This window comes from Tiliqua scincoides, chromosome 16 (genome assembly GCF_035046505.1).
Source record: "Tiliqua scincoides isolate rTilSci1 chromosome 16, rTilSci1.hap2, whole genome shotgun sequence".
NCBI classification, from domain to species: domain Eukaryota; kingdom Metazoa; phylum Chordata; class Lepidosauria; order Squamata; family Scincidae; genus Tiliqua; species Tiliqua scincoides.
The window spans coordinates 5,345,494-5,364,548 of NC_089836.1; the positions used below are offsets into that span (position 1 = coordinate 5,345,494).

Genomic DNA, 19,055 nt, shown 5'->3' on the forward strand with positions numbered 1-19,055 from the left:
CTGGAGAGGATGGAGGGTGAAATTGTTCTTTAAAAATCTTCTCTCCTTTCTCTGCTAGGTTTTAAACATGCAGCTTTCTGATGGAGGGCAAGGAGATGTCCCTGTCGATGAAACCAAACTCCACGGTAAACCTGATAAAACCTTGCGCTTTTCCCTCTGCAGTGATAATCTGGAAGGAATATCTGAAGGTGAAGGGTCACTTTAGTATCTTGTCTGTCAGACGGTGTATTTAAAAGGAGCTTCTTTTCATTGTAGCTAGCGTGTTTATCTCTGCCGCTGTTGTAAAATCTGCAACATCCGCTCATTCCATTGGCTAACTTGTGTTGAAAATGGGCATTGTTGTGTTTTGTGTGGAGTGAGGGGGTGTCACCTTGCTAGCAATTTCTGTTCTGTCTTTTGCTTTCTTCGTTGCGCTTTGTGGGCATATCTTTCTACTGAGTTCAGGCCGACACCCCAATCTCTCTCCAACAGGCCCTTCAAACCGCTCCAATTCTGTCTCCTCACTGGATTTAGAAGGAGAATCTGTGTCTGAGCTGGGTGCTGGCCCGTCCGGCAGCAACGGAGTGGAAGCTCTGCAGCTTCTTGAGCATGAACAAGGTTGGCATCATAGCAGTGAGTGCTTAAACAGAGGTGTTCCATGGTTTAAAAAAAAAATCAACCACCGCAAACCTGTGGATAATTAAAACGTGTCTTTACAACAGCCACCACCCAAGATAACCTTGACGACAAGCTCCGCAAATTTGAGATTCGTGACATGATGGGCTTAACTGACGATAGAGACATCTCAGAAACGGTGAGCGAAACGTGGAGTACCGATGTCCTGGGGAGCGACTTTGACCCAAACATTGACGAGGACCGCTTGCAAGAAATTGCAGGTAATTGTGATGCTGGGGATGCAAGGTGTACAGGGGGTGGGTGGGAGGAGAGACACTTGGGGCCTGGTACAGTGGACCCTCAGCAGCAACTGTTACCCTGCACATCTCTGATCTTGGAAGCTAAGCAGGGTCAGGCCTGGTTAGTACTTGGATGGGAGACTGCTTGGGAATACCGGGTGCTGTAGGCTTAGACCATGATCTCGGAAGCTAAGCAGGGTCAGGCCTGGTTAGTACTTGGTTGGGAGACCGCTTGGGAATACCAGGTGCTGTATGCTTCTACCATAGTCTTTCGAGACTGAAGGTTGCCAACCACAGTGGACCCTCCCTAACTGTAGGTTCAGCACCTGCAGAGTTGACTCTGTGTGGGTGATGAACCCATGACCGGAGGGCCTCTAGGATCTCCCGAAAGTGTCTCCTGAACATATCCAGGAGGTCCTATGAGGGCTGACGGTGGATTTGATTATCCATGGGAATTGGTACCCACAGGGGGGGGCAGTCCTGGAATAAGTAAAGACCCCAAACTTTTCCAATATTAAATGCTGAAGTACATGTGAGTTTTCCAGGTTGGAGAAAACCCATGCAGGTGGGGGGGGGGGATTCTTTTCCTCAACACTTTTATGACAGAACAGCTTTAAATGAAACAAAGTTGTTTCTTAAAGTTACTTGTACGTTTTTTTTTAAACAAATGCAATTTAAGATATTTTAAAATGTTGGTAGCTAGGGGTTTCCTGTCATCCCAGGATGCCAGTCTCATGTTCCTCCATAGCCTTGGGAAGATCCTCCCTTAAAAGCCACGGGTGGGAGACAGGAATGATAGCCTTTGGGTGCCTCCCTGCTCTTGACCTTTGGGGTTGCTTCCCCAGGTGCAGCGGCAGAGAACATGCTGGGGAGCTTACTGTGTCTGCCCGGCTCAGGATCGGTGCTGCTTGACCCCTGCACGGGCTCCACTATTTCGGAAACCACCAGCGAAGCTTGGAGTGTCGAAGTGCTGCCAAGTGACTCAGGTCAGAACCCTTAATTTAAAAAAAAAATTAGCAGAGGAAAACTTTATTTCTCACATATCTGAGGCTGGAATCATGGACACAGAGCCCTCTTGCTTCTGTGGCTGGCAGAGAGGCTAAAGGTGTTGGAACAGTGTTGGATCTCTTCCCTTTGCCCTTTCCAGATTCTGCAAAAACTCCTGGCCTTCGCTATTTAAAGTTCTTAAAGCCTCACTCCACCCTTTCCCTTGAATCCTGTTTCTCATTTATATTCCTGCTTGTGGCTCAGTCTCTTCTATTGCCCTTAGCTGCCCAGAGGCTCCTTAAGTAACATCACCCCCCCCAGTTTTGCCATTTCTGTAACTCCCTTCCACAGCACCTTCCCCACCCCCTGTCCCCACCCCCTTCCCATTCTCCCCCAAACTCTCCTTTTTCTATGTGTTCTGTTTGTCATCTTAACTCTCTTCTCTAACTGTAACCAGGTTTGTGTAACTGCATCTGGGAGGCTTCCCACACTTATCTCACCCTCTATTTTCTTTCCTTATGCTCAGCTTTAGATTCTAAGTGCCTTGCAGGCAGGGACTTGTCTGATGGTGCCAGTACAATTCTGTAATTTTTTTTTGCCAGTTTTTTGAATCCTGCAGTCACTCATTGCCTGAAAATTCAGTCCTGCTCCCCCTCCATTTTTTTCTTTGCATACCAACTTTATGTCCCGGGAGATACCGGGGGTTCTCAACAGAAGGATGAATAATGGCAGACAAAGTCACCCAAGAGGTTGATGGCCCACCACTCCTGATCTTCCCCTACAATGCACAGGCGGATTTTATGTGAGGAAGGGTTCCCTAAAAGCAGAATATTTGAGACCCACTGTCATTCAGTTGCTTGAGGACCATCTCAAGAAGGGAGCATGATCAGTGTTATGTGTTTCCTGTTCAGAGGCCCCAGACCTTAAGCAGGAGGAGAGGCTGCAGGAGCTGGAAAGCTGTTCTGGGGTGGGGAGCACCTCCGACGACACTGATGTGAGGGAGGTCAGTTCCCGTCCCAGCACGCCAGGCCTCAGTGTCGTGTCTGGTGAGTCATCTTTGAGTTGCTATTGTGCTTCTAAGACCAAAGAATTGAACTGGAAAGTGCAGGAGGAATGGTCTGCAGGGAAGGAGGACGTTATCTTTCTAGGCACTGTAATTGGTGTGCCGTCGGTATCTGCAGGAGATCCATTCCAGGACCCTTTGTGGATACCGAATTCCACAGATAATGGAACCCTTAGGGGGGTGGGGCAGGGGAATTGGGGGCTGCATGTAGCTTTTCAGTCTTTGCAGAGGGCTTCCCAGTCGCATCTGAGAGGTCCTCTGAGGCCCTCCGGCTTTGCATCCATGGATAAGCCCACAATTAAGGAGGGCCTACTGTATAGGTTTAAAAACACAAAACGAGCCTAGGCTTGCAGTCCAGTAGAGACAGTACAAATGGGAGAAAAAGGATGGGGAGGGAGCCACCTGAACTACCAAAACCTTTCAAATAGCAGCGTGGTCTGAGGGAATGGCCACTGAGACAGCCCTGGGCGAGGAGGAACCAGATGTCCTCTGTTGCTTCCCTTTTGTCTGTAAGCCCTTTGGTGCGGGAACCTGCGCTATCATTCTCTGTAAATCGCCATGTCCCTGAATAGCTTTGAGAAAACAAACAGTAAGATGGCACTGTCTCTGCTGGGTCTCTGAAGAGGGCTTCATTTTCTCCCCTCTGATGCAGCCCAGTGGAATGGCTGCTAAATCAGTAATGTAATTAGAGTGTAAACCAGAGAACAAGGCATTGCATAGCTTTTATTGCCTCCTCAGGGTTGCAGGCCTTGACCCAGCCGGATGGGATTCCAGATGTGGTTATGTCTTTGGTTTAGCAGATCTCTCCACTCTCAAGCATGGGTCTGGCAGAAAAGGGTGAAGATTTAGGAGTGGGCATCTGAGGGGTTAAGGGACATCTGTCTGCTTTCTTTCTGCAGAAAAGAGAGTGGGAAAACAGGAAACCCAAACTCATATGGAGGTTGCTTATTTGGTAGTTTCGTTTTTATAATTTGTGTTCTGTCTCTTGTATTTTTTTATTACACAAAATAATCCCCTGAAACATCTGACTGTTATAACAGTATTCTGCGTCAAGACTTTGTGTCTTCCTTCCAAGACTGTCATGGTTGTTCCTTTGAAAGGTATTAGCGCAACCTCTGAAGACATCCCAAACAAGATTGAAGACCTCCGGTCTGAATGCAGCTCCGACTTTGGCGGGAAAGATTCGGTAACCAGCCCCGATATGGATGAATCGGCACATGGTAAGAGGGCAGGAGGGGGACCCTGACCTGTTAAACTTGCCAGCGGCTCAATATGTGCACCTAAAACAGTTGAATTTTTGATGTGTGACAAATAAAATGCTCAGGGAGAAATGCTGAACATTTTTCCATATTTCAGGTGCCAGCCATCTGACCTCTCCCCCTTCTCAGGCAGACTCCTTGTTGGCCATGTTTGACCCCTTGTCTTCACATGAAGGTAATCTTTCAGATCAGGGGGTGACTGGCGCCTCCGAGAAGCTGTTTTCTCTACTTGCCGTTCTTTAGTGATCCAGACACTGGGGACTGACGGCTCTGTCTGCCAGGAGGCAGGCTCTTTAAAGAGTTTCTGGAGGCCAGACTAGGGGGAAGCCTTCCCCCTGCCTCTGTAGTAAATGGGCACAGGATTTTGACCTGGCCATAGGAGTTGGGTCCAGCTGCCTTAGTCCTGCCAGGCCAGGCCCAACAGACCTGTTCCTGTGTTGCTTCCCTCTCCGTTGCTGCAGAACCCTTATACGTATAGTGTAGCTGCAAACGCACTTAGCTGCAAGTCAGAACAGCCGTGAGTAGCAGTGCTGTGTTAGACCTAACGTGGATGTTTCTTTCAGCAGTGGTGAGGCCCAAGGTGCACTATGCCAGACCGTCACATCCTCCGCCAGATCCCCCGATCCTGGAAGGGACTCTGGGGGGCAGTGAGGCTAGGCTGCCCAACTTCGGCTCTCACACCGCCATCCTCATGGACTCGGAGGCCTTTAAGCAGCGGTACTCTTACCCCGAGAGGCTCGTGCGGAGCAGGAGCTCGGATATCGTGTCGTCCGCCCGTAGGCCGATGAGCGATCCTGGCTGGAATCGGCGAGCCGGTGCTGAGGAGAGGGAGATTCCTGTGCCTGTTGGCGGCATGGGAGGAGCTGTCCTGATGAACGCCCCCCAGTCATCTTCCTCGTCTCCTAGCAAAGATTCTTGTAGAGGAGGAGAGGTGAGAGATGAGGACAGTCCCAATGGAGTATGCCCTAAGAACGTAAGAAGAGCCCTGCTGGATCAGGCCAAAGGTCCATCTAGTCCAGCTTCCTGTGTCTCACAGTGTCCGACCAGGTGCTTCAGGGAGCTCTCAAGGCCATAAGAGACCTGCATCTGTTGCCACTTCTTGTACCTGGCATTCAGAGCTAGCCTATTTCTAAAACCAGGAGGTTGCACGTACTTGCACGTAGCTTGTAACTTGTGATGGACTTCTAGGAATCTGTCCAATTCCCTTTCAAAGCCATCCAGGCCAGGCGCCATCACCACATCCTGTAGCAAGTTGTCCCACAGACTAATTACCCTCAGGCTCCTTTCTCAAATCAGTCTCTGCAGCTAAATCCTTCATAGAATGTTAATTTCTGCCGGCTTCCCTGCCATCTTTCTCTACTGGCTTGATGTATTCCTAATCCTACAGGGCTGACTTTAAGCCAGTTGGACCAATTGCTCCTAAAGGGGCCTACTGTGTGTGTGTGTGTGTGTGTGTGAGTGAGAGAGAGAGAGAGAGAGAGAGAGAGAGAGAGAATCTGGGGAAATATAAGAACATAAGAACAGCCCCACTGGATCAGGCCATAGGCCCATCTAGTCCAGCTTCCTGTATCTCACAGCGGCCCACCAAATGCCCCAGGGAGCACACCAGATAACAAGAGACCTGCTTCCTGGTGCCCTCCCTTGTATCTGGCCTTCTGACATAGCCCATTTCTAAAAATCAGGAGGTTGCACATACACATCATGGCTTGTACCCTGTAATGGATTTTTCCTCCAGAAACTTGTCCAATCCCCTTTTAAAGGCATCCAGGCCAGATGCCATCACCACATCCTGTGGCAAGGAGTTCTACAGACCAACCACACGCTGAGTAAAGAAATATTTTCTCTTGTCTGTTCTAACTCTCCCAACACTCAATTTTAGTGGATGTCCCCTGGTTCTGGTGTTATGTGAGAGTGTAAAGAGCATCTCCCTATCCACTCTGTCCATCCCCTGCATAATTTTGTATGTCTCAATAAAAAACATATATAATATAAAAATATTATAAAAGAATAATAAAAAATATTTCCAGTGGTGTTCACATGGTTCTGGAGGTGGATATCGAATCTCTTGTATGAACTCTGCTGTCTTTTGTGACCCCATGTGATTCTCAGTTCTGTTGCTTTTACTTTTGCTACAGTCCCTGCTTTACTGTACAGATGTCTTATTTGTCATTGTGGAAAATGTACTGCGAAAAATATCTATTTCACAATCCAGTGTTCTGCTTTTGCAGTGTGGGTCCTGTCTAGACAAGCCTGTAATTCTAAAGGTTAAAGCTTCCCCCCCCCCCATTATCACTGCTAGCAGCGATAGATGTTTGCTAGAGATATAGTTGCAGCATAGTCTGAAGACAAAGAAAAAGTATCTGCTTCTTCACACAGGCTGAGGACCGAAAAGACAGCGATGATGAGAAATCTGATCGGAACAAACCATGGTGGAGAAAACGGTTCGTTTCCGCAATGCCGAAAGGTGAGATCTGGTTTCTTATGGCGGATGTATGCATAGCATAACTTATTTATGGTCCTTTTCCTTCGCATTTCTTAACAAAATTAAGGCAGTGCATTCAAAAATGCAATCTAAGCTCACAACCAGGCAATTGTGAATGAATCCTGTAACAGCTTAGCCACATTCTTGGTCATCACATGAGTGAAAAATCCTTTTCCCTTGTCTGAGCCCCACATTTTATGTATTTACTTTTATTTATTAAAACAATTTATGCCCCAGTTTGCCTTGCTAGTGGGTGTAGATGTGACTGAGCTAGGTGGACCCAAGGAACTGACTCTAGAGAAAGCAGATAGGTCAGTGACCCAGTCCAACATATGTTTGTACAGTTAGCCCTCCTTATGCGTGGGCTTCACATCCTGTGGCTGCAGGATCTTAAGACCTCTTAGAGGTGGCTTCTGGTCTTGCCTGGGGGGGCACTTCTGGTTCGGGCTGGCAACTTTTGTTCATGCCTGGAGTGCCTTGCAGTTGCATCCGGGAGACGTCTGAGGAACTGGGAAGCCGTGTGCGACCTCTAGAGGGTCAGGCCTATCCCCCAGATAATTAATTGTGGTGCTGCGTGGGTCCCGCCTACAGATTTAGTTACCTGTGGAATTCAGTCCTGCAGTGGATCCACTGTGGATACCGAAGGTCCACTGTACTGATTTCTGAACCTCATACAGCTGCCAGGCAGTTTCTGGGTAGATTCAGAGGAACCTGCTAAGCAACTCATTTAGGGAGTCGTGTCAGAAATGAGTAGGCCGGTAACAGGAGTTGAGGAGGAAGAAGAGATTATTTCAGGCAGTGTTGGAAAAGTTCCTCATGGCAAGAAGTTCTGTGGACATCGGAAATGTGGTGTTGTGGCACCAAAGACAGCTCCTCCTCTCGGTTTGCCACTCATATCTCCCCTCATTTGGCTGTTGTTTTTCCCTGCCAGAAGACAAAGTTTTCATTACCCAACAGCTCCCTCATTTCCTGGTGGAAGTGATGTTTTTCCTCTGAGAAGCATCAGTTGAACACAGGCATGTATCAGACGTGAATACTAAAATTTGCTTTTACACCCTTGAGATTGTTTTCTCTCTTCTCTTCCCCCTTCTACAGTGGGGTTGGTCATATTTATTTAGAAGGTAAGCTGTCACAGAGCTCCTGTGACTTGCAAGTTAGTATATTGCTCTGACTTACATATATTTTTTTCTCCTCCCAAATTTCCAGCGCCAATCCCATTTAGAAAAAGAGAGAGCAAGGACAAAGATAAAGATGACTTTGGGCCTGATCGATATGCTTCTCTTCAAGGTTTGTGTCCAGTGCTGCTCTTAGTTCTGTGGTGCCCAATGCACTTCAACACTGTCAGTCTCTGTTGTTATCGTGTAGTCTCAACAGCATGCGTGGTGCTTCATGTCGAGTGAAAAAACTGGTCCTTGCCCTGAGCAGCTTACAGTTGGTTGTGTCACAAGGGAGAGTGAAGCGGTGGTAAAGCCAGGGTGAAGCGTAATGTGATGGTTTTAGGTGCATGAATTTAATAACACAGGCTGCGACTGGGCACACTTTCCTGGGAGAAGGCTCTGTTGGATAAAGTAGGACCTACCTCCAAGTAAACATGCATAAGATTGAACTGCAAGTTAATTAGTAACTTGGTTTCCAGACTTGTTTTTCTTGGCCTGCACAGAATGTGAGTCATATGTGGCTAATCAGACAGCTGTATAATGCTGTTGTAAAGAAATTCTTAGGGTTTTTAACAATCCCAGTCTAAGATATTGGACCAGAAACCACGTATCCAAGCCTGTCAACATGGAGACGTAGGATCCAGCAATAAGCAAAACGTTGTAGTGGTTCAGGAGTTGAACCGAGACCTGGAAGACCCAGGTTCAAATCCCCACTCAACCATGAAGCTGCATGGGTGACTTTGGTCCAGTCACTATCTCTCAGCATCACCTACCTTGCAGGGTTGTTCTGAGGACTAAAGGATGGGAGGAACCGTGTACTCCATCCTGAGCAACTTGTAGGAAGGGCAGGATAAATATGTGAAAAATAAATAACACTCTACTGTACATGTTCCATTTCAGGCTTCAGGGGGTATGTTGGGAGGGGGGAGAGAGACTCTGATGGATGTTCTGCTGTTAAAAATCTCCTTGCACAGAGAGAGGTAGCATGAAAGACGAGTAGCTTGCCTGAACCCTTTTCCCTGACAATGCTGTTCTTCTGTATGCTAAAAGATTGGTTAGCATTTCAACCTGCAATCCCATCGTGGTTCAGGGACTGCTGAATTGCTTGGTTCCTCTGACTGTGTAAACTGGGCCTTCAGGTTTGTGCACCTGAAACAATTTAACCACCTGGAGTAAGGCCGAAATGACAAACACGATCTCCATACAGACTGGCGAGTCTCGGCTGTTTAAAACACCAACATGAGATAAGCAGGTCTAATTCCTCTAACTTTTGCTTTGTGTTTTCAGATGACCCCAGTCCCAGGCTGAGTGCTCAGGCTCAGGCAGCAGAGGACATCCTGGACAAATATAGGAATGCAATCAAGCGGACCAGCCCCCATGAGGGGGTGGCAGTGAGCTACGACAGCACAGGTCTGCCCAGCGCTATGGTTTCTCATGCAGGGGGAGGGGGGAAGAGGACACTTGCCACCTGCTTATGGCACAGGCCTGCTAACCATTCAATAGCTCACTTGAGGTGTGTGTTTAGATGCTGCCGGAGATGGCGAAAGCTTCCATGACTCTCCGCGGGACGACGCCTTGCAGAACATGTCCGCGGATGACCTCCCGGATTCCGCTAGTCAAGTGGCACAGCCCCAGGATTCTGCCTTCTCCTACAGGTGAAATGCTCCGTGGGGGTGCCTGGGGGAGAGGAAGGCTGAGTCCGAACATGGTCTGGGATTCTGCAGCTGGAGGGCTACCCTCCCAAATTCAGGAGCTGTGGGTAAAAATAGAGTGGACGTAATTGGCTCCACGCCCTGTACCTTCTCCTGGCTTTGAAAGTTTTCCATTCCAATAAATAGCGGAAACCGCCTCCAAGTTCTTTTGCAACCTCATGAGGGCTGGTGACTTACACTAACTCTTTGGGAGTACTCTTGCAACATTCCATGGCCGTCCTGATTGTTCTCTTGGATGCTGTGCTTTCAGGAGCGTGGCAGAATTGTAGTCCAGAAAATTGCTTGAAAGGTGTGTTGAGAAGGTTGGGGGAGGAGCAGGAGCCCATAACTAACTGTCTGGCGATGCGTTAAAAAGGTTTTGCCCGCTGTCGCGATACGAAAATGTTTTGTTTCCTGCAGGGATGCGAAGAAGAAACTAAGGCTTGCGCTTTGTTCCGCGGATTCCGTGGCCTTCCCCATGTTGTCCCACTCCACGCGGAACGGCCTGCCAGACCATACGGACCCTGAAGGTGAAATCTTTGTCTTTTTTTCTATCCCTACGTTAGCGTTTCCTGAATTTCTGATAGCTAAAGCAAGGTATTTGTTTTTTCCTGCCGGTGAATTAAAAATGGCAGGAGCGATGTATGCTTGTGCTCAGCGATTTTCTTTCCAAGGGTTGAGAGGGTAAGAGGAGCCTATTTCACTGTTGTTGCTGTAGACACGCCTTCCAGCTTGGAAGGAAGACAGCAGAGAACAGCCACAGGCAGAAGCACTGTGGGCAGTGGGGATAGGTCATTGTGTGTGGTTTGCCCTGCGTTTGGGTTCGCTGGAGGGTGCCTTGCTAAGATACCACCTCTCCTGCTTAACTTCTCCCCACCTTTACTTTCCCCCCTCCCCCTTGCTGTCTCAATCAGACAATGAAATCGTCTGCTTCCTGAAAGTCCAGCTAGCTGAAGCCATCAACCTCCAGGACAAGAACCTGATGGCCCAGATCCAGGAGACGATGCGTTGCGTTGGCCGCTTCGACAACCGGACCTGCCGCAAGCTTCTGGCCTCCATTGCTGAGGACTACAGGTAACCTTCTTGCATCTCCTTTTGACGGGAGACGTCTTTGATGGCAGTGTTTTATCCGTATTTTGTCAATGGAAACTACAGTAAGCCCTCGCTATCCACAGGGGACCTTTTCTGGGACCCCCAACGGATACCAAAATCCGTGAATAATGAAATCTGGGTGGGGGCGCGCAAAACACCTGGAGGCAGTGCCCAGCCTCCCCCAAAAGCCTCCTGGACGCAACCAGGAGCCACTTCCAGTCCATGCCAGTGCCTTCCAGTTGTGTCTGGGGGGGGGCCTTTTATGGTGTGGGCTAAGCCTGCAGATAAGGAAGGCCCACTGTAATTATGGTTGGAACAATGTTTTTTGCAACCATTTCTAAGTGCCACCTTTGCGGATTGAACCTGGGGCCTTCGGCTTGCGTGTCATCTGCCCGCTGAGCGGTGCCCTTTTTCCGTTCCAGGAAGAGGGCCCCCTACATTGCGTACCTGACTCGCTGCCGCCAAGGTCTGCAGACCACCCAGGCCCACCTGGAGAGGCTCCTGCAGAGAGTTCTGCGAGACAAGGAGGTCGCCAACCGCTACTTCACCACGGTGTGCGTACGGCTGCTGTTGGAGAGCAAGGAGGCGAAGATAAAGGAGTTCATTCAAGGTGACCCTGCAGCCCACACTGTTTGAAAGGATAGTGTCAGACCTTGGCCAGGGATCCATGGATTCAAATAGCTGCTGAGCCATAGAGCTTCCCATGTGACCTTGGGCCATTTGCTAGCTTTCCATTTAACCTACCACACACGGTTTTTATGATAAAAGGGAAAGGGGGAAAACCTGGGTGTTGCCCTAAGTTCCTTAGAGGAAGAGTGGAATACAAGTGTTCTTAAACACACTATTGATGGAGCCTTTGCAGCAGTTGGACGAGCTGCTGTTAAGTCACAGAAGGGCCTTGGCTGCCATTGGTGGCCTGGTATCACAGAGGAGTCTGGTGGCTCTGAGAGTCTCGGTGCACACTTAAGACCCAAATGGAAGCGTTCCTTAATTCCACCCTCTTTGGTGGGCGTGTGAGTGTGCCTGGGCTTTGCAGGTTCTGTAGAGAAACTTGGTGGGGCTCCGCTACGTAAGAGAGGAAACTTGCGTGCCGCCGTGGCTTGGGGTATTTGCTTGGGCTTTCTGTGGAGGCTGTGCCCCTCTGGCGCTGCAATCCCCCATGTGCTCTGTGGCTGAAGATTTTCAGAAGCTGACTGCCGCAGACGACAAGACGGCCCAGGTGGAGGACTTCCTCCAGTTCCTGTACGGGGCGATGGCCCAGGATGTCATCTGGCAGAATGCCAGCGAGGAGCAGCTGCAGGACGCCCAGCTGGCGATCGAGCGCAGCGTCATGAACCGCATCTTCAAGCTGGCCTTTTACCCAAACCAGGACGGGGACATTCTGCGCGACCAGTGAGTAGAGTGTCGCCGGGCACAGCTGCTTGCTGTGCAGAAGCGGCACTGAGAATCACCGTACAGTGGCCTCTTGGTATCTGTGGCCTGCGGGAGATCTATTCCGGGGCCCCCCTACTGATACTGGATTCTGTGGATAATGAAATCCACGGGGGTGGGTGGGAACGCACTTCCTTGCCTGAGGGCTGTGTCTGGCCCTCCAGAGGATGCATATGACTTTCCAGCCTGCTCAGAATACCTCTGGAAGTTGCCAGCACAAAGTGGAAGTGACTTCTGTTCGCGTCTGGGAGGGCCTCTGAGCTGTGAGTCCCTTGGCAGCCGTGGATGCTCAAATCCACAGATAAGGAGGGCCTACTTTACGTGCATAAAGATGGCCCGGTTCCTGGGCAGCTGTGTGACTTGGAATTCCAAGTTCCTATCTCTTGCCTCACTTCTTGTGTCTCCCCTCCCTTTTCCAGGCTTCTCCACGATCACATCCAAAGGTTGTCCAAAGTAGTGACTGCAAACCATAAAGCTCTCCAGATACCTGAGGTAATAGATCCAGAGCCTTTGGCAGTAGTTCTCCCTGTGCTGGGCTTGTTCCACTTGCAGCGGAAGGCAGGGGCTTGGATGATGGCAGATCACGACTTGCACACAACTAGAGTATGAGGCAGGTGGAGAGAGAAACTCTCCCTGGTGTGGTGACTCTTTAATGTAGCAACATTTTTTGGGGGGGGGGGGGGTTTGAGCATTCACATGGTTATGCTTGTTTCCTGTGCTGTCTCATTCCCCCCAGCCTTGCTGCAGATTTGTAAGCTGCATAGTGGAAGAAAGGTTGGGGGTACAGGTGCACAAAATAGGCCACACCTTGTAGTGGGTATTTAATCCATACAGATGCATATATTTTCTGGGGTTTGTTGCCTTTGTATGCAGACAGTGTTGCCCTCTTTCCTAGCCTCAATCGTGGTAGAGCTAGAAGCCAGTCTCCCCCTTTCCTTGCCTCTTGCAGGTCTACCTCCGGGAAGCCCCCTGGCCTTCGGCGCAGTCTGAAATCCGCACCATCAGCGCCTACAAGACCCCCCGGGACAAGCTGCAGTGTGTCTTAAGAATGTGCTCCACCATCATGAACCTGCTGAGTCTGGCCAACGAAGACTCGGTCCCCGGTGCAGACGATTTCGTTCCGGTCCTTGTTTTTGTGCTCATCAAGGTAAGGCACACTTCACGTGGAGCGTAAGCCCCAGCGCCTCTCCCTTTTTAAAAACTTAAGCTGGGTCTACACTTGCAGTCGGATAAAATGTGCTGAAGGGTGCAGGTGGAGGTACTGCTTTTGAACTCTTCCCTTGTGTGAAAAACTCCGTACAGGTAAGAATATTAGCGCAGGGGGCAAGCTGGGTTAGAACTGTTGTATTGACATACTAGACTTTCTCCTCGAAGGCAGTTTTGTGTCTCTTCAAGGGGCATTTAAAAATAGCATCTCTCCCCCACCCCCGGCAAGCACCTCATCTTAGAGTGCAATCTCCTATTATGTACATAGTCCTGTACATATGCTACTGTATGCAGACTCAGGACTCGCTCTGGATGAAAGGCAGTGTTTGTCCTCCAACCACGAGGGGGCAGACTTGTGCCAGAGAATCACCGAGAGAGCAGTGGGAATGCTGGGAGAAGGAGCTTTTTTATAGGCAATGTCAGTAAAAGTCTTAAAGGTTAATAATGATGGCCCCCCCCTTAGAAAAATCTTTCCCAGTAGGATGGCCAGAGGTCCGAGTTCTGATGGTCCCCAGTCCAGTGCAGTGATAAGTGAAACGGCAGTTGATTAGTTGTCTGCATGTTTGTCAGATCACTATAACAGACACCATTTTTTTTCACTCAGGCTAATCCACCCTGTTTACTGTCCACTGTCCAGTACATCAGTAGTTTCTATGCCAGCTGCTTAACAGGAGAAGAATCCTACTGGTGGATGCAGTTCACGGCGGCCGTGGAGTTCATTAAGACGATCGATGAGCGCAAGTGACCCGAGTCAGCACTTGTGCCCTCGACACACACACACACACACACACACACACCCTGCTCGAAGAGAAGGACCTCTCAGAATGTATGTCACCTGTTTTCTGCCCCCCCCCCAGGCTGTCGAAAAAGGAAAATAATTCCCTGTGTAAATATTGTACAGAGTCCAGGCATTTTAAAAAAGTAAACCTTTACTAATCCGATTAATTCCACCCAGGGTGGTTTGGGGTAATATTTTGGTTCTCTTGTTCCTTCCTTTCCTTCCATTAGAAACTAGCACTGTGTCAAATCACAATAAGGGACCACACACCTTTCTCTCCTGCCACGACCCCTGTGTCGACCTGTTCTCCTTAACACTTCAGTTCATCTTAGTTGTTGTTGTTGTTGGTACAATGATTATTATTTTGGCTTTACGTTTTAACTTTAGGGCAAGCCCAAACACAACCCCTTGCTTAGCGGAAATGCGTTTTTTCTTGGTAAAAAGACACCAGCCACTTGGGACAGCGGACGCTGGAAGGGCAAAAAAATCATGAAAAGAACAATGTAAATAGAACACAATAATTGTATTTTAACAAACCTCTGCCATCGTTGGCCTTGTTTGCCTGCCAAACAGGCAGTGGGAGAGTGACCCCCCCCCCTTTCCCGGGGCTGGGTCAGAGCTACAGACCTCCGTGAAATTAAAGCTAAGGTTTGGAGGGAAGAGCGTGGAAGACGGAGTATTTATTTATTGTAAATGCTTATTGAAAGTTAGTAAAACTGGAAACTTCACAGGGCTTTCTCATTAGCGTATCTTGTTCTTTTGTCATGTCGGACGGGGCATTAGATGATTCATTTTATTGCACGGAAGAGGTGAGATTTTTGGCTTTATAGCGAGGCTGTTGGGAGCAGTTTAAGAAAGACATTCTAATATAAAACAAGGAAAAAAAAAGAAGCATCAGTACTTTGGGGTGTTTTTTTTTTTTCCCTCTGAAAAACTGTGTATACTGTACAAACCCCAGACAGAATTTTTTTCCCTATGAACCAGAAACTGTAATATATATTTTGATTATTCATATTAAATACATACGCCGGGTTCTTTTTTGGGCTGAGGTCTCTTTGTTGCATGTTCTTTTCCACTGGCATTTTTGCTGTTTGCATCTAATTTGCTATTGTTGAAGCTATAGTGTTGCGACATTTGAGGTGGTGGTGGGTGGGTCTTTCCCAGTCCTCTCTGGAGGTGCTGCCCGGGCCTGAACCTGGGACCTTTTGCAGAGAAAGCAGGGGCTGTACCACAGGCACAGCCCTTCCCTGGTCTCAGGCAAGGGCTTCCTGTCCAAAATCCTGGTTCTCTGCTCAGACCTGACCACGGTGGGCATTTAAAGTCACTGAACTGGAGGGCACCTTCCAGTGGGATGTGTCTCCTGCTTGCTCCAATGTAGCCAGTGCTGCGTAAACAAGACTTGTCTACATTTCCTGCAGGAGCCAACCCCTTCCATTTCCATTCCTTCCTTGCTCTGAGACATATGAGCATCGACCAGAACTCTTGCCATGCTCAAAATGAAGGGAGAAGGCAGGGAGAGAGAGCAAAACCTCTTAGCTTAGGCTCGGGGGTCTGGCTGTTGATTGTAAACAAGACACGTTATACTCGTAATCTGATTCACAAACGAAGCAATGCTACGATGCCTGTAGCATTCTCATTATGTGACAAAATTAAGGATCTATGACTGCAAATATCCTGGTTTATTTAGGGGGGAAAAAAACTTCAAATCCCAAGTACTACAGTATACAGAAGAACAGCATATTTATTTGTATTGAAAGCACAGTAGAAGCCTCTTGTACCTTGCTGTTGACATCACACCAGATCTGTACGATGACATATTTTCTGTAAAATTGACATCTTTTGAATCCTGTGGTTGACATCTTTTGAATCCTGTGAACGTCTCTTGAGTCAGTTGGCACCAGTGCTCTTGGTTCACTTCCCGTGTGACGGTTGTTCCTGCCTGCTTGCTGGACCGGCAATTAAATGTAGGTCTTCTAGTGTGATGTGTACAACCTGTGGAAAAGACAAAGAACTAGGCTGGGCTGCAAAAGAGCCCACTATAGCGAGTCCTTTATTCATAAGCTGCCCATTATTCAATAGACAAACCTTGTCGTCTGGTTTGACCACCCAGATTTTATCCTGTGTCCTGACCATACTAAGCAGTTGTAATGAATTGGAGCACATTAGATCATGCTGGTAACCTAGTAATTTCACAGATTCTTCCAGCTCGCAGCCTTTGTACTGCTTGGGATAATATGCTACTTGGGACTTGGTCAGCTGAGTGGCCCGAGGCGCCCACCTTATCCTGAGTTGGAAAAGTGGTCAGAAATACCCATCAGTCTCCTCTCCACCTTTCTTTTCTGTTCCCATTTTCCAATCCAGTGAGTGAGAGGGCCAGAAGCTGGCACATCAGGAAGGCAGTATTTAGTGTGTTACTCAAGGAATGCCTTGAGGTAGCCCTGACGCTACTGGAAAAGAAAGCTGTGGTTCAGATTCCCTTCATGGGGCCAGTTCTTAAACAGAGGAGTTGTAATGAGGAAGGCATTGTTGGTGGAGGGTGTAGGGGGAGAGCAAGAGGCGGTTGTGAGTCAGGCACATGCAGCCAGTTCTTGCGCAGGTATTTGTGAACCTGACCCAGTGGTCCTCTTGATTGCCACCCTAGCCAAAGATTGAATTGGCTTTAAGGCCACATTTGCATTACCTTGCTATGATTGGGGTCTGGGTAGTTACAGACTCCATCTGGGAAGACTGTGCGCAGTAGATCCTTCAGCTCCTGTGGGTAAACGTAGGTTGGGTACCTTGTTTTCCCCACGCCAACTCCTTCGTCCCACTTTAAAAACAAAAATGCAGCAGAGGAATTGAGAGAGAGAGAAAGCGATGTGTTTAAACAACCCTCAAATTCACATTGGGTTTTTTTTCCACCCAGTATTGGAATCATGGAAGATATTGCGAGGTGATAGGATATTGTATCAACAGTGGCTCTTTGCTTTGGTGAATCTGGGGAACACAGGGTTAAGGCCTGGGCGTTTAGCAGAGGGGGTGCTGCATTGTTGCAGCCACTAGAGCTGTGATTTTCAATCTTTTTTTGTCTCGTGGCATACTGATAAGGTACTAAAATTGTCAAGGCACACCACCAGTTTTTTGACAATTGACAAGGCACGCCATGCTGTTGGTGAAGGGCTCACATCCCCCAATGGCCCTACTAATAAAAGGCCCTCCCCCAAACTCCCATGGCACACCTGCAGACCATTCGCGGCACACCAGTGTGCCACGGCACAGTGGTTGAAAATGGCTACACTAGAGGAAACTAGGTCTATAGGGATGTATGCAGCCTGATGCAGGGAGAGTTTGTGGGTTGTAGTTGGAGAGAGAGTGGAGGAGGGACAAGGGACTTGCTGGTAAATGGGCTGACTGACCTACTGGAGCGACTAATCACACAGACTGCTGAGTGGTGGAGAGCTGAGATGGTGCTGGTGTACCTAGCGGACTGCTACCTTAGAAAAAAAGCAGAGAGACCCTGCAGCCCCACAGGCAAGCGACTTTTTTGCTGGTGCTGGGGTACAGTGATAGTTTTTGCAGGCTGCTAGTGGTAGCTGTGGTTAAGCTGGGGAACTAATTAGTTTAAAGTGGGCATGAATTCTTTAGGCAAAGCGTAGAACAGGAATTTGGCCAAATACACCCTCCTGCAATAGTGACTGTCATTCATTTACAGATCAGTGCTCTCTATTCCATTGTGATCTCCAGCTGCCTGTGCAGTTTGCCAGTGCTGTCCGGCACAATAGAAGCCTACAGCTGGACACTTGATTTTTTAAAAAAAATCAAGTTTCTTGTCTTTATGATGGTAAAAAAAGCCTGCTTCTCACCAAACGCCTTCGGATGAGCTTGTACGCCTTGTACCGCCTCCTTGCGTCGCATTTCATGGTAGCTGCCTGCTCTACGAGTGGCACCACCCAGAGCGGAATTCTGTAAGAGAGTCTGGTTTTTGCTTTTGTAGTGCACATTGGCATATTTAAAAGTCTCAGCTTGCCTTTGCCCCCTTGAGGGACTCAAGGCAGCTTGCAATATGGATCAGAATTACGAAACAGCAACCATTGAAACAAAACCACAATAAACTAATCACACACACACTTGGGAAAAAAAAAATACCTGTGCAAAGGGGAAATAAATGTTATTAATCTGTGGAATTCCTTACCATAGGTTGTGGTGATGGCATCTGGCCTAGATGCCTTTCAAAGGGGATTGGACAGTTTTATGGAGGAAAAGCATGTGGCAGGCAGTTAGTTTCCCCACTTCGCAGGCTCCAGTGCATCAATGCCAACCAAACCTCAGAGGGCAATGAGGGGTGAGCAGGACAGTCCCTCCCTGATCCTATGGGGCAGGTGGCTTCACACAGCACGTAAGCATCCTAGTCCTTGGGGTGACATAAAATTGCCAGCTAAAATCCAGAGGGGTTTTTGTTCTACTGTAATTCTAAGAGCAGTCTCAAGGCAATCAACTCATGGCAATGCTGCAGTGGGGGAAGTTACACCGGTTGAACAGCAGCCCTGTCTGCAGCTCTTGAAAACATGGGATCCTGCTAATGGTCAAGGAAACAAGGCAGAACTTACCCCAGTCCTTGGCACAGCTGTGGGAGGTCGTCCATTGGGGCTTCGTCCTGAGGTTTTTCTCCCTGCTACAAGGATCTCCAGCCCAGAGACCAAGAGGGGAGGTGCTTCCCCAAGGCTGGGCAAAGGCTGACCTTTTCACCCCAGCCAGTGTTTGCACTCTTGAGCCTAATAAAGGCCCATTTTACAGATAGGGAGCATTGAGAGGCAGCTTTCCTAGGGATCAGTGTAAGTCAGCGAGTGTAGGATTGTGTCCTTTTAGGTGTTGGAGTTACCAGACAAGTGGGAACCAATTTGCTCATCCCCTCTAAAAGATCTCCTATACTATTTATTTTTAATTTCTTTTTCACATTTTTAATGCCGCCCTTCAAGGAGCTCAGAGGTGGGGTACATGGTTCCTCCTCTCTTTTTGTCCTCGCAACAACCCTGGCCT

At 48.5% G+C, this 19,055-nt stretch overlaps 1 protein-coding gene across 4 annotated transcripts in view; it reads left to right on the top strand.

The window, feature by feature from the left end:
- Nucleotides 1-15,073, top strand: part of GAPVD1 (GTPase activating protein and VPS9 domains 1) — a 33,670-nt gene extending 18,597 nt beyond the window's left edge. For 2 of the 4 annotated variants that reach the window (XM_066610594.1, XM_066610591.1), the window contains 19 exons: nucleotides 59-188; nucleotides 472-597; nucleotides 702-875; nucleotides 1,739-1,879; nucleotides 2,792-2,926; nucleotides 4,044-4,163; nucleotides 4,300-4,377; nucleotides 4,769-5,133; nucleotides 6,579-6,666; nucleotides 7,891-7,971; nucleotides 9,129-9,251; nucleotides 9,367-9,496; nucleotides 9,953-10,062; nucleotides 10,447-10,606; nucleotides 11,047-11,234; nucleotides 11,803-12,016; nucleotides 12,475-12,547; nucleotides 13,005-13,202; nucleotides 13,866-15,073. In XM_066610594.1, the coding sequence (XP_066466691.1) occupies nucleotides 59-188; nucleotides 472-597; nucleotides 702-875; nucleotides 1,739-1,879; nucleotides 2,792-2,926; nucleotides 4,044-4,163; nucleotides 4,300-4,377; nucleotides 4,769-5,133; nucleotides 6,579-6,666; nucleotides 7,891-7,971; nucleotides 9,129-9,251; nucleotides 9,367-9,496; nucleotides 9,953-10,062; nucleotides 10,447-10,606; nucleotides 11,047-11,234; nucleotides 11,803-12,016; nucleotides 12,475-12,547; nucleotides 13,005-13,202; nucleotides 13,866-14,006 (2,775 nt within the window). In that variant the 3' untranslated portion in view covers nucleotides 14,007-15,073. Of the gene's footprint in view, nucleotides 1-58; nucleotides 189-471; nucleotides 598-701; nucleotides 876-1,738; nucleotides 1,880-2,791; nucleotides 2,927-4,043; nucleotides 4,164-4,299; nucleotides 4,378-4,765; nucleotides 5,134-6,578; nucleotides 6,667-7,890; nucleotides 7,972-9,128; nucleotides 9,252-9,366; nucleotides 9,497-9,952; nucleotides 10,063-10,446; nucleotides 10,607-11,046; nucleotides 11,235-11,802; nucleotides 12,017-12,474; nucleotides 12,548-13,004; nucleotides 13,203-13,865 lie in introns of all 4 variants that reach the window. The other 2 variants (XM_066610590.1, XM_066610592.1) reach the window with 2 other exon arrangements.
- Nucleotides 15,074-19,055: the final 3,982 nt, after the last annotated feature.